General features: G+C 41.5%; 1 protein-coding gene across 1 annotated transcript in view; it reads left to right on the top strand.

Annotated features, from left to right (window-relative positions):
• Window positions 1-15,089, top strand: part of ppp1r37 (protein phosphatase 1, regulatory subunit 37) — a 57,299-nt gene that overhangs the window by 25,213 nt on the left and 16,997 nt on the right. Inside the window, exons 3-5 of the mRNA XM_050033265.1 lie at window positions 7,428-7,473; window positions 7,602-7,702; window positions 11,586-11,705. Of these exons, the coding sequence (XP_049889222.1) occupies window positions 7,428-7,473; window positions 7,602-7,702; window positions 11,586-11,705 (267 nt within the window). The remainder of the gene's footprint in view (window positions 1-7,427; window positions 7,474-7,601; window positions 7,703-11,585; window positions 11,706-15,089) is intronic.

Here is a 15,089-nt window from a genome sequence, read left to right on the forward strand (position 1 = left end):
CTTTTTAACCTCCTTCTCAAGCAGAAGTGAAACACTGTCTGTTTATCACCCAGTTTTAATGATGTTGGTATCCTGATATTAGAGGACAGCACATGCATCAAGGTTTGACCAGTCATGAAAAACCTAATCTCTCAAGACAGATTCTGCAATTGACATTGTAGAATCTGTCGGCAGCCCTGTGTGAAAGACGACTACGGGGGGGGGGGGGCTTTGAGTTTGAACGATGCTGCGCTTTAGCCAATCACAATGGAGGGAGCGTGGCCGAGACGTGCAGGTGTCCCCAGGAAATGTGTACCTACAGAAACAGCAAGCTCTGCGTCCATAGCAACCGCTCCACCCAAAACGGCGTCTCATCAACGTGAAAAAAATATTTTTTCCAGTGGATGTCTTAGTTACATGATTGAGCAAACTGGAGTAGTTTCATGTCGTATCCGACAACGGGAGGCTTTTAACAGATGACATCCTGATGTTAGCTTTGCTAACTGTCCCTGTCAGCTGCAGCCACTGATGCTTTCTAGACATCGTGATTTCCCATAACTGAATAAATACCACACATAGCAACACAAAACTGCTTTGCTAGCTCAATCATGTTGTAACTAAGATATCCGCTGGAAAAAATATTTTATTCACGGACCGTTTATTGAGTTATTACCTTATTTTTATACAGTCTATGGTTATTACAGACACCGCTAACGGCTAACGTTAACAGCTAACGGTTAGCCCAGCTAATCTACGATAACCATGTTAATTACAAAACACACAGAAATAGTAACGTTTGTTCAATCACTGTGTTTACAGACTTAACAAACATCAGATTCGTCTACACGGTGATACAGTGACGTGAAAAATGTGATTGATATATAGCTAAACTCTGCTGGTTTTCTACCCGAAGTATTTGTAAACAACACGGCGATTCCCTGGGGGCCACCGCCGGAAGTTAAGGGCGTGAGCGATCGCCGAGGCTCCTGCACTTCCGTTAGTCGAAAAACTCCGGGCTGTGCCTCCAGAGGTAAAGGAAGAAAAAAAAAAAAAAAAATTCTTTTTTTTTACCGATGGATTTCCAGATTGTGAAAAACCTGGAAAAGTCATGGAATTTGAAAATAGCCATTTCTAGGCCTGGATAAGTTTTGAAGGAAAAATAAACCCAGAAAACTTTGGAAAAGTCATGAAATCTGCTTCACAAACATCTGTATATTAGAGTTTATATACTGTATGTATGGTGTAAATGTTTGGGCAGATCAGTCACGTCATTTAACATTATGTTGTTCTCTGCGTGGCTAACGTCAGACTGTGACCTGAGATGCAGCTTTTACTCAGTCGAGATGTAAATTTGCCTAATGCCAGGAATGTCTGATTTCACTTGGACAAGTATAAGACATGGTTTTTCTGAAATATCAGGACACAAGACATGGAAAGTGTGGACTTAGTAGTTAAACATTGGATGTTTAGAACATGGAAGAGGCAGTGCTAGCTAGCCATGCTAAAGTAGCTAATGTTTAGCACCAAGCTGCTGCTGAATGAACTCCCATTAACAGCGTTTACTGCGATGACCAATGTGACCATCCACTGCCAGCTGTAGCACTTCCTGCTCATCCACCATCAATAAGGGACCATTTTGGGTGCCTTGTCCAGAAACATAGCTCTAACTGCATAGGCACAATTGGCACTAAGGGTGGCTAATTCTCTCTGACGTTATTCTCACAAGTAGTGTCAAGACACAAGCCAACTTTTGCAGGTCAGACTTTCCCCAACAGCCAGATAGCTTCATTTGCATGCACAAGTTCTCATAGTACTGGTATACATACTTTTGGACTGGCTCCTTATTTAAGAAACGGACAGGTAAATTCTTTTTCATGTGACGTTCTACACAGACATTTCAGAGAATATATGAATGTAAAATTTGCCTTAAAAGCATGGAAAAGTTATGGAAATTTGTTGGTAAAAATGGGTAAACATATAGTAGATAGATCAGAGTAAAGAGGCCATTTTGCAGAGTTTTCATGAAGCAATGGGAGCAGGTTTCTGGTTTCTTGTTTCTTTGTGGCCAAAGGGAGCAGCATTTGTCCTGCCTCTAAACAATAAAACCGAGCATGTAATGTCAGCTTTTAGCACAGACTGACAGTATTTCCAGAGCCCTAAGGGGGCAACACTCCCAGGTACACTGTCATAGAGTTGGAATTACTGCTGGCAATATGATAAAACATAATAAACTAATAGGTTTGTATTTCACTGTATCAAAAGAATAAAGGCCTCTTAGAAATTAGAGCCTCTGTCTAAAAAGGGCTGGAGCTCGCTTTTGTTTAAGTAAAAATATATCCCAGTCATTATTTGGGATTTTATGTTGATGTGATATCTCTGATACTCTGTGTATATGCAAACATACATGTGCCTGTCTGCTTCAGTCTGCTTGTATCTGTGGGGGAACATACTGTCACCAAACTCATTCCCTTCAAGTCAGGCGGAGGAGTTGGCAGTGCTAACATTCGCAGCAGGGCCACATTAGCACTTTCTCCTGTTTGTTCTGTCGCACACTCGCTGCAGCACACCCTCATAGAAGCCCTTAACTGGGCCTCTCCACTGGAGCTTTGCACATTTGTACCTACAGGTGTGTCTCCATGTGTGAATGATGATGTTGAAGCAAAGCGAGCCCCTCGTGTAAACACATTTGTGATTCGAGAGACTCTGCAAAGAAATCCCAGCACGCCTGGTCAGCTGAGAGAAAGAAGTTGGGTTAACATCTCAGCTACTTGTGGAAATGCACATCACTGTGCTAAGCTGCTGCTGTGAGCTTCATTTAGTCATGCAGTCTGGGTACATTTCCACTGGGACTTAACTGACCTGAGATGGTCATCACAGTGGTGTGGTGTCCCACCCTTTCCTCTCTTTTCCTCCTTTATATTCTGCTTTTTTATGATTACTCATGTCTGGCTTCTCTCCATCCCCTTCTGCCACTGTGGTCTTTTGGTCCACTACCGCCCCCTCTCATTTCTGCTTAGTCATCCTTGCAGTAACCAGCCACATAAACAAGCCTGTAGGACCAAATGGCTGACCAGTGAGGGAGGGGGTTGCAAGACGAGCACAGCCTTTTACAGTGTTTTCACTCTAAATGCTTTCTTTATTAAGTCCAACTGCACTGTACACGTGGCAGCTTGCCAGTGGCCCTACAGGTTGTATACATTTCTGGCAAGTTGTGTGTTTTATAAGGGACACTATTTAGAAGCTGTATGTTGAATGCCTCCTCCGCGGTAACTCCCAACAGAATCTTGAGAACTGGACACTTGGTAGCCTTGTGTCACATTTCTGCAGCAGCAATTCCCTTAGTGACAAGTGGTTTCCTTATTATGCAATGTCTCACAGGCAGCCCATGTGCACAGCTAATTTTCTCTGAATATGCAGAAACTTGCTCTCCCTCGAATGGCTCAGCACATCGGGTAAAAGGTTGTTTTATTTTGGAGGGAGAACACTGTAAATTGATGTAAAATAAAGGATAGAATCTTTTGCTACACGTCACATGTACATCATCACTTAAATACTTGGCAACACCCACATGCTGCACAGACATCTACTTCTGTTATGTCATTTAAGCACAGACATCTTATCATTCTTATTAGGAGTGCAATTTATGCAGGCAGCATCCCAAATTCAGTGGCTGGACCCTTTGAAGTCTTGTGGAGCAAATATGTCAACAAACTGATGAAGCATTTCCAAAGGCAGCTTGCAAAAAAGCAGTTTGTTGAATGTGTTGCATGTTAAGCAGAAGTTTTGCTCTCTGACTGTGAGTCAGATGACAGGATCAATACCATGCTCATGTCCATACAGAAGGTATCAGGCTAGAGCCAGCAACTGGTTTGGTTTGCTTAGCACAAAGATGTTTAACACTTTGGCTTTGTACAGTTGAAAGAAATGATATAAAACGTGTTATTTTGTGAGCTTTAGACGTGCTGGTAGCTTGATACTCAGACAGAGCCAGGATAGCTCAGGACAGACATGAACGTGGTATCAATCTTCTTATCTAACTCTTGGCAGGAAAGTGAAAAAGCAAATTTCCCAAAATGTCAAACTATTTTTTAACATTGCCAAGGACCTTGTGAATGCTCCATTTTAGTTTCTGTGAGGCCAGACTGTCTCATTTAGGGAGAAGGTGCAGATTCATCCTGTTGTTGTCAGGTCCTCTGAAAGATGCATATTCATGGGCCGTGCATTTTGGAATATCCAGCCGATGGATTTGGACTTAGCAATAAGGTCACAGGAAGGTTCTCTCATGCATCCCCACCGGTCCATTCCTACATGACCTCCAGATGTCATATTTCTGTGATTGACTGTAGGCCAATGCAAAATTAGTTTTGCAGAAGGTCCTTTGGCTGTACAGTTCATAACTTGAGCCCCTTTCCCACTGCACAAAAAACCCAACTAACATCTGGGTTTCATCTTCAGTGGGAAAGGTTGCAATCAGCATTTATTCCCGGGATAAATGACTCTGCAGTTGTCACGTATTTATCGGCTTTAACTCCGATCAGCAGTGAGGGAAACATGACATGCCGGTGGACACCCCAATTTTTGCCCCTTTTCCGACAAACCGTCACTAACTTTTGCAACTCTTTGTCTTGTCAGCCACTGATTTAATCCATTTTTGTGCAAGCAGTGCTCAAACATTATTCATAATAAGTAGGCACCAAGTTTGAAAAAGAGACTAAATAAGTAAGAGATATTTAAAAAAAAAACATAATATTTTCACTAGACCCCGTGCTTGTTTTCCGGTGCATTTGTGACATCGAACATGCCAAACCAGAATTAAAAAAACACAGAAAGGCATACCCATCTGCCTTTCTGTGTTTTGAAAGGAGTGGGCTATGTTTATCAGGATTTACTGTCTCAAAAACCTGCATATATGCGCTTTACTCTGGTGGAAAAGGGGTAATAGAGGCACATTACAGCAGGAGTTACCACAGAATGTAATGAACAAGATCAGAGAGAGAATCAGTAGCTTGATGTAGTCCACCCACAACACACAGACGCACACAAACACACACCCATACCACCACTCGTGCAGAGGCACACTATGCGTCATGCACTATTTTGGGTCCTGGCAGCTCTGTCAGGGAGGTATTTACACTGATAAAATCATTCCCACTGACAGGTGCCTCATTTAATTGTAAGTGAAGATTGTCTTGCTGTTAAATTGCCCAAAATGTGTCTCTGGTTGTGTTTACATATTCAACCACATCTGGATAATGACGAGCATCCAGAATCCAGAAGTTTTTAATTAAACCACATTTAACAGAACATACTGACAACATACTGTTGAACATTTTTCAGTTATGATTTTTTATATAATGCGAATAAAGCGAATGACTCAGCCAGTTTTCCAGCTGAATCATCTCCATAACTGCCACAGTGTGTTCTTTAGTGTCACAGTGTTTCCTGCTGATATAATGACAATACAGTATTTCAGATGTGGCATTTGTCACATAACATTGTAATGTTTTTGGGACGCGTTGAGTCATGCAGGAGGCCATGAACCCTCCGTACAACTAAACCATCATCAGTATGTTCAGACACACACAGAGATAAGTGACGGCAGTGCGGCACGAGGGCAGAGGTTAGTGAGTTCATGCTGAATGGGCTGGGCAGTCAACTAGAGAGAGGGATTTGCGGGTACATAGTTTTGAGGGCAGCACTCTGTATGTTTTTATGTTTGCGTGGGTGGTTGGGTGTTTTACCAGGGCAGGAGGTTAAACATCTTTCCACCTTTTGATCTGTGATGCTCTGATGTCAGATTGCATCACAGGATAAAGGATATAGCCAACTTCAATGCACACACACACAGACTGTACAGGTTTTAAGAATGATGTTGAACATAATCAAGGTACGTGTAGGCCACATTTGCTTTGGCCTGGGTTAGTCAGATCTGCACAGAAAAATGAACACGTTGTTTCTACTGCTGACTAAAATAGGGATGGTTTTAAAATTTTCACTGTGTTCAACTAGTTTTGTAGCTTCTACCTGAATTTCTGTGGTTTGTAATTTAGTCTTACTCTTGCACATCTGTTATACAAGCCCTATTTAACAGCTGTACTGGAGCTGTGTTAAGTTACTGCTGATGCACACCAAATATTTCCTGCTGCAGCTTCAGTTTTTCCACCAGAGAGCTGAAGGGAGGCTTTTATTGTGAAGCAGCTCCAGGAAATACAATGTATATATGGACATATTTTGCACCATTTGGTCAGTGGATCTATTTTAGATATTGCAGGGGGAGGTATAGCACTAGCAGAAATGGCTGCTGGGAGCTGTTGAGGCCCATACACACCAAACTGACATCAAGTAACTAGTGACGACTGAAGGCCGACTATTGTGTCACCACAGGTCATCTGTGCCTCAACCAAAACGTTGTACTGAACACTCTACAAAAACTAAAGCCAGTAATGAACTAGCACTACGTTCTGCGCCTATGTAAAAAGAAATAACTCACCACACCAGCAGGCAGTGGTAGTCTTGATTCGCAACTCAAAAAAGGGTAACCAGACCAACAGGACAGATTCAAGATGCTAGCCCATTAGCACATTAACAACACAACCAGATGTTAAAAGATCAAATGATACTTACTGTGCGCTAGCAGACAACACAACAGTTTCTGCTAAAGAGCTCAATGACTACAAGTAAACCTACCTAATATAGCAACTTTGTTTTGATCCACTGCTTTCTTGACTTTTGTTGTTTGTTTGCTCACTGCCAATCTGAGTGATTAAATTCACTAACGGGCTCCACCCTCTCCAACGCCAAAAAGGCCAACCAGTGCCAACAATATACGACACACCGCAAAAACTAGAAAGACAGTTGCTCACTGACGGCCAGACATTGTCTGTTGTCTGTAGGCGTGGTGTTTTAGGGCCCCGAGATGATAAGCTGCAGACCACAGGCCCTACAATGGCCTTTAAGATAAACCAACATCTTTTACCTTGCATTGCTGTCGCATGGAAATCTGTGCCATAAAGGCTTTAACGGTCACACTACAGCTTGCTGCAAAGATTCACACTGTAACAACGTTATCAGGAATGGCAGAGCCCTTCTTTATCTAATACAGTGTTCCTATCAAAGTTGCCATCGCTGGGTCTTGCTCAGTATTCACATTCAGTACTTCGCAGAGTACTTTACCAATGGTACCAGAACTCAGGCACAGTGACACACACCTATGTAGCAGGAACACACCATGTATGATAGCTGAACGTGTCCTGCAGATGCTTTTACTTTGCAGCAAAGGTTTATCTTAGTTCACACAAGACCTGTGTTTTATCTCCAGAACTAATTTATTGATTGATTTGCCTCCTGATGTGATGTGAAAGCTTCAACATGTGAAAAGCAAAGTTAGCTTCCAGGGGAGAATACAGAAAGTCAGCTCTTACTGACACTGCCTCTTTTTGTCTCTGTAGGAACTGAAAGACCTGACTCAGCGAAACGAATGCTTAGATCTAAAAGGTAAGCACCAAAACAACAGCCTGACAGTCATGCTGTGACATGAACATGTGAAAATCCAACAGACTTTGTCATATATTGAGAGATCTGTTGTTTCAAATGGTAAAAACTCTATCAACATGTGTTTTTAGGTGAAAAGCTGGACTACAAAGCCTGCGAGTCTCTGGAAGAGATTTTGAAGAGGGTCCAGTTTAAGGTGGTAGACCTGGAGCAGACCAACCTGGATGAAGATGTAAGAGAATCATGATGTTAAATCTGTCTCTGTCTCAACGTTCAGTTCTCTCAGTGGAGCTAGCATACCTCCATCTTTCATCCTAGTTCATGCCTGCCTGTCTTTGTTTTTCACTGTCACTCTCTGCCATCAGTCACACTCTGATCCTCTTTTTCACTCTCACTGGACTGGCAGGATGTGGAGTGTTTGTCATGGGTTTTCTGATTACTCCAGATGTCCACTTGTGTAAACACCATTAAGGACATTTGGGCTGTAGACACGCACATATAGAGACAGTGCTGCAGCGTGGAGCAGAGGGACACAAGTCTTGACCACTTCCTTTCACACAGAGCTCCAAATATACTGTATTACACACAGGCACACTCTCTGCTTTTAGCCAGAGTCACACAGGATCCGAATCTCAGGGGTAGGAAGGGCCACTTTAATTACTGCTCATTATTTTATTTCTGTCTGGCAAAGCTGTGTCAGTACTTTCACCCTTAAACCGCAGAATTGATTCAGACCCCAATCTCCTGCTGTTTTTTTTAGCACACACAGTTAATGCTGGTATCACACCAAACAACTTTTCAAGCGATTTCACTGTCGCAGACAAATTTCCATTTTTTTCTCATTTTGCAGTTCCGATAAAAAATCAAACATACAATATCATCGAAAGTCTTGGCTCATGCAAATAGTGAATAACAGCTTCATCGAATAAGAAGTAGTAAATCGGATACAAGTAAACATGAAGCGGACTCTGGGGAGGCGCAGGAACGTGAACAAGTCTCAGTTGTCTCGTTCTGTGGGATAGGAGGAGAAACTGGTGGAGTTGCAGAGTAAACATGAATCACTGTTAAATTAGGCGGATATGCTTCACTGAGAAATCTTAATTTTTGAAACTGTGCGCCTCTCATTCCCACAGTCTTCTTCCACTGAAATAGCGCAGCTAACCAGTGAAAGAAGGTAGCAAGTTAAGGTAAGATAACCTTTATTGTCCCAAACGGGAAATATGTTTTGGGCACATAGTGCAACATTGCTGCATAGCAGATACAACCATCATGTACAGTCAAAACCCACAGTAGACAACCATGTAGTACAGCAAGAACAGCAATTTGAATAATATGATTGTAAAATCAAGACAACTGGGCGAAATAAAAACCTCAACTTTGTCATAACAGGTAAGGCTAAAAGAATAAAAGCTCCTTAAGGTTGCACTGGCCCACGAGATAACAATTAAAAGTGCAATAAAAACTGTGGTATAGGTAGTGCAAGTAAGATACAGTAGTGCAAATGAAACTGTTGCATATAAAACAGAAGTGGGAATAAAAACCTCACAATGTGTGTCACAATAGCAGCCCTGCTCTACCAGGGAGACACCGCAAGGCCAGCAGATGAAGAGTGCGGCATAACCGAAAGAACATTACAGAAATATTTTTTGTAAGGGGGGAGTCACGGGTGTCAGACAGGGGAACTGCAGCCATGAGCCTCCCCCCTGCCTAGCATATTGTATTGTTGAGGCGACAAAATCCAACATGTAAAGTTTGTATGCCAAATTAACAATAATGCTGTCATCATATGACGCTTTTTATCATGTCTTTCTACAGTTAATTTTAACTCACCTGCAACTAGTCACAGGAGAAGTTAAGTGTCACATGCCGATGTCTACATTTACATGCACAAAATTTAAATGTTTTTGCTCTTATTCTGAAATGGACAACATTTATTTTAAGTTTGTTTTGTTTTATTTCTAATGAAAATGAATATGCTACTTATATTCCCATCGACTTGCAGCCCTGCACATGTCATTTCTCATGTCAAAATATGGAAAAGTGGAACAGCTGGAACCAGTGTTTTGGCATCAAAATAAGATTTTTTGAAAGATTTCCATCGATGCAGACTTGTTCAACTGTGAGAACACAGCTTCCCTCTTTCATTAATTCAACCACCTTCTTGAAAAGGTTGGCATTACAATATTTGTGCACATCCAAAAACCTGTAGATATCCAAAGTATGTTTCTTCTGTCAACTAGAAATATGGGCTTTTCTTCTGGGCATGCATCTCATCTCAGTGGGTTTTTGTACAAAACACAGAGCTGACCATATACAGGCAAGAGGCTGTGTGTTTGTAAACTGTGGTAAAAACCCCAGTAGAGGCACATATTGGGAATGTGCTGCTCGCATGTCCAATGTATACTCTTAAAACCTGAATAATATCCCATTAATAGGGAAATGCTACAATTGAAAATAGGCCTAATTTGGAATATCTGAAATGAATATGCTGTCTACAGGACTCTTATCAAATTGGTAATATTGTCATGTTTGGAATTGTAATGGAAAATTAGTGTGCATGCAAACGTAGTCAGTGGAATATGGTTTCATAATGAATGAGTTATGTTTCAGGTAGCCAGGTTCGTATTTATACACAGAACAAAATGCAAGTAGTTACACTGATGAACAGTTTAATACATATACTTTTTTAACAGATCGTCATGTTAGAGAATACACACACACACACACACACACACACACACTCCAGAGCTTCATAATCCAAACCAATGCAGAGTGACGTATGCACTTTTTTCACCCGATGTGGAGCACTGCCCCGGAAATATGAATGAAGTAGTTGAATGAGTCAGTGACTGAGTCACCGAAGAGCAGCATCTCAGTCTGAGACAAGTGTCTCGTCTGGGCTCAGATGAAATGAAAGGCTGAAAGGAGAAAATACTGAGGAAGTGTTGCTGGTGGTGGGGAGTATGAGGGATATAGAAGGAATTGAATGGGGAGTGAGAGACATACAGTAGATAGCTGGATTTGGTAGAGCCTGGGTAGCGTCGTCTTGCTGGGAATGATATGGGAGGATGAAAGGAGAAAAAATAGTTTTGGAGAGATGTTTTAAGAAGCGTGGGGAGGAGCAGGCATGGGGAGCACTAACACAGGCTGGCTTTTATTGGGCTGTATGTGACTCATCTTCCCCCACCCTGTAGATAAACACACTTGTGTATACTCAGTAATGTCTCCCAGTATACACACACAAAGGGGGGAAAGGTTATGAGATATTATGCAGCAGTCTGTCTGATTTTGTTACTTCTCATCAGTCTCGGCGGAGGATAAACTCAAACGCTCATTCTCACATTTTAATCTGCTGGTCACATCCTGCAACTGGCTGCACACAGGAGCAAATTCACCGCTGGATGATGATTCTGACGGTGTTGAAGTTTGCTTTTAAATGCTGCTGAGTGAAAAACACGAGGGACTAGTTACCCAGTAGCTCATTTTGCTGTGAAAACCTCCACTCCACTGTCATCAATATCTGTGCTCAGTCAGTATGTCAGTGATAGATGAAAGAGATGCACCTCCCCTGGCACCACAAAAACTAAAATGAGATTAAAACACTGATCACATGAGTGCACTCAGCTGCATCACCTGACATTTCACATCTGTCCCTAATCTGCTCCTTAAACAAACACAGTTTCATGCCCTTTGATTTTGATGCACTGATGGGTTTGCACAATTTTCCAGCCTGTAATGGATGGTGTTCTTTTTCATTTATCTCTTCACAGCTGAATTGATTAGTCAATAATGCCGACTGATTACTTGTTTGACATTAAATCAGCCATTTTTAAGCAAATATGCAAAGCTTTTGATGCGTCTTAAATGTCTCTTTTTTATATATATATATCATTGTAAAGTTATTGGAATTGGTTGGAATCACCTCAACATGTCTCACCTATACTGTGGGACTGTAATCGTGGCAACTACAGCTACTCCAGTTTCTGTCATGTAACATCTCTTTCACGGTTGTGACTCCATGACCAACTGTGAGATTTGTGTGAAACTGTTGGATTTTAATCTGAAATGACATGATGGTTAATGTGTTTCTCCTCTTCTCTGTCTGTGCTTCTCAGGGTGCATCAGCTCTGTTTGACATGATCGAGTACTATGAGTCAGCCACACATCTCAACATCTCCTTCAACAAGCACATTGGCACACGAGGATGGCAGGCCGCCGCTCACATGATGAGGAAGGTGAGAAATCATCTTCCACTACAGTGGAAAGCCTCGTCTGTGCGGAAAAACACCAGGATGTGAATAGGAAAGGATATGATTCATTTATGGGTCAAGAAAACACTCCAGTGCGAAGAATAGCATGTTTAAGTGAGAACATTTTTTTCCAAAATGGTCCCAAGATTATTGAAAGACAGACATAAAACACTGAAAAATACATTCTTAAATACAAAACCACATCACTGCACACTAATTCATTGATCAAATGTCCACACAAATACTAGGGATGTCCCGATCCAGCTTTTTCACTTCCGATCCGATACCGATATTATAGCCTTGAGTTTTGGCCGATACCGATCCGATCCAAGCACGTATTATACATATTCACTTATTTTGTTGTCAGTCATGTTAGAAAAGGTTTGATCAAGCAANACTAAGTTGACCGCTACTCTTCCTACCCTTCCCTCCGTGTGTGTCTGCCGTCTGCATGCTGGCCTGGTGGATTGATAGTAAGTGCTGGAGGGATCACTGAAATGGACTGCTTGAATCGCGGAGCACTGGGCTGGCCGGAAAACCTGGAGCGGACTCCGTGAAAAACTGGAGTTCTTGGATCGGCATTTTTCCATGCAGTCCGATCCGATGCCGATGCACGTTTTTTGCTAATATCGGCGGCCGATACCGATTCCGAATATCGGATCGGGACATCCCTAACAAATACAATAAAAACAGATTTACAGCTGAATAAAAATGTCATAAACATAAATAAGACCTCACCTGACCTCTAGGTTCAACGTTTAATTTATTGTCATTCACTCCAAAGCAATAATCAGTATACAGGAGAACAAAATTGCACAATAAGTACAGATACAATAAAAACAGAAAGCAGTATTAAGTTGAGTAAATCGCAGTAAATGAAAAGAGCTGCACACATATAGAGATGTGCCTTGTTTCATTAAAACAGTAAAACAGCAAATAGAGAAAACAGAAATGGTGCCATTAGAGGCATCAAGCTCTCCTTGTTATTGTCAACTCGATGGCTGTTCCACAGTGCAGCACCAGTATATACAGTAAATAATAACGCATTATTAGGGAGATTACAGGCTGAATTGTGATAAACAGGATTATTGGGAGAAAGAGATTTTCTCTCTGCAGACGGAGCAGTGAGTATGGACTAAATAAGTTATTATTTGTAAATTAAAACAGCAGTGTGATGGATTACACTGCTCTGAGTGTTTGTCGTCTACGGCAAGAAAGCCAAATATTTCATGCTTTGCCTTTTTGTTTGGCCAGAAAAGAGGATGTTTGGTCTCAAATACTACCGACATCAAGTCTCTTCCTCCACTTCAGTAACAGTAGCTCCGTGCCCAGGGGGGAAGATCGATCTAGCCGCAGTTTCTTTTTTTTTTTATTCTCTGGTTGGATTTGTGTCATGCAGCGCTGCTGTTTTCTGTCAGCACTCAGACATAAGGGTTGGCCTTTTCTCGCTTGCTCTTCCAAAATCTTGCCGGTGCCCTTTACAGTGCACTTTGATGTCAGTCAGCCCTTATTACTGTGAAGCATACAAATGGGTCATGCAGGCAAACATGAATATACGTCCAAAAAAAAAAAAAGCATGTGAAGGACTGTTGATTGACTCCACACAAGCACTTTTCATACATTTGTTTTTTATCATTCTATACCAGGGTGTCCACAGGGTCTTAAAAAGTACACGGGGGCTGAGCAAAAAAAAAAAGTCCAAAAAAGTTAATAACTTAAAAATTATGGCGAACGGGTAGTTTCTTGCAAACCTAGAATTAAGATAAAAATATTCACAAATGAAAAAGCACTTCTGGTTGCTGATAAGTAGTGTTTAATTTTTGATTTAACACTAAAATTTAAAACCCTCGGCACGCACTGCAGCGCAAGCAGACAGATGCGCGACTCAGAGCAGCATGTGTCACTGACACCAGACTCAGACCGCAGCGGACCGGTGGAAAATGTCACCATCAGCATATTATTTTACATCAATAAAATCTATTTTATCATTATTTTGAGTCACATTGTTGAAAGAATTTAGTCGTCTGTGTTCAAGCAGGATAATAGGTCTCCATTCATTGCACGTCGGCCTTTCTATTTCCTTGTCGGAAATGTTTTCTTTTTTAATAACCAACCAAAAACAGTCAATCAATTAAAAACACGAACTGGAACTGGAACATGAAATCTTAAATGCCTGACAGATATTGCTTCTCGTTCTTTGAGTTTACATATGGCTAAAGGGGAAGGCTGAATATTCGATTTATTTTTATTTATTTTTTTCACAATCAAATCCCGTGCCATCGAACGAAGCTTTGAAGCTTCGAATTTTTTGGGTCAGCCCTAAATCCCACATGCAGGGGGCTAGCCATAAGGTTGTTGTTTTCAGCACGTTGGCCTTGAATAGCTGATGTTGAGCTGTAGAGCTGTGTTACTTGTTATGACCTAAGGTGTATTTTAATAAACCTGCCTTTGGTTTAATTTATTCTTTCAAGCTTTATTCCTTTTCATCTTGTCTGAGTTCTGTTGTGTGTTTGTGCTCCATAGATTTAATTGCAAACTACAACTGTTTAGTAAGTTAAAGATGCGTTGCTGCTAACGACAGATTGAAGTGGCGATGAGGTCTTAAGGTTTTTTTGGAAGGTCTTAAAAAAGTCTTAAAAAGGTATTGAAATTAACCTCAGGATTCCTGCATATACCCTGTATACTGTATATTCATTTAAAGGTTATGTATATGACAGTCAGAGCATTACTATAGTAGCAAACAGCTATTTGCCATGTAAAGACTGAGAGGAGTAATGGCTTCCTGGGCAGAGAAAAAAGACACGCTACTTATCTGTGTGTTATAATCTGAACGTCTCTGTCCATTGTTGTGGTAGATGATCTAGCTGCATGTGCATATCCGTGCATGTGCGTCTGTGTGCCTGTTGCTCACTGGCTAGCTAATCGCTGCCACTCTGCACTACATTCACATGATGGTTACCACTGATAATGATGATGGCGTAGTCGCACAAGCGTGGCGCTAAACGAGAGGTGCTGTGGAGCACAGTAACGTAGGTGTATGGATGTCGGTTTGCGTGCACACTCGTGAGAGAGTTACAGCATGACTGTGTCTGTTTTTAATGGAGATGATTCAGGCAGTAAAAAATACTCAGTTGTCATGTATTTTAGGATAATGTGCAATGTTCATAATATACTGTGAAAAGCACAACATATTTCACTGGCATTTAAAATACGAGTTGGTTATTGAAAAATGTTGTTAATGTGGTATACACGAGGCGTCGTGGCTTAGAGGTAGAGCAGGCGCCCTATGTACAAGGCTGTTGCCGCAGCGGCCCGGGTTCGACTCCAGCCTGTGGCCCTTTGCTGCATGTCCTTCCCTCTCTCTCTCTC

This window comes from Epinephelus moara, chromosome 2 (assembly GCF_006386435.1).
Source record: "Epinephelus moara isolate mb chromosome 2, YSFRI_EMoa_1.0, whole genome shotgun sequence".
Lineage (NCBI taxonomy): Eukaryota > Metazoa > Chordata > Actinopteri > Perciformes > Serranidae > Epinephelus > Epinephelus moara.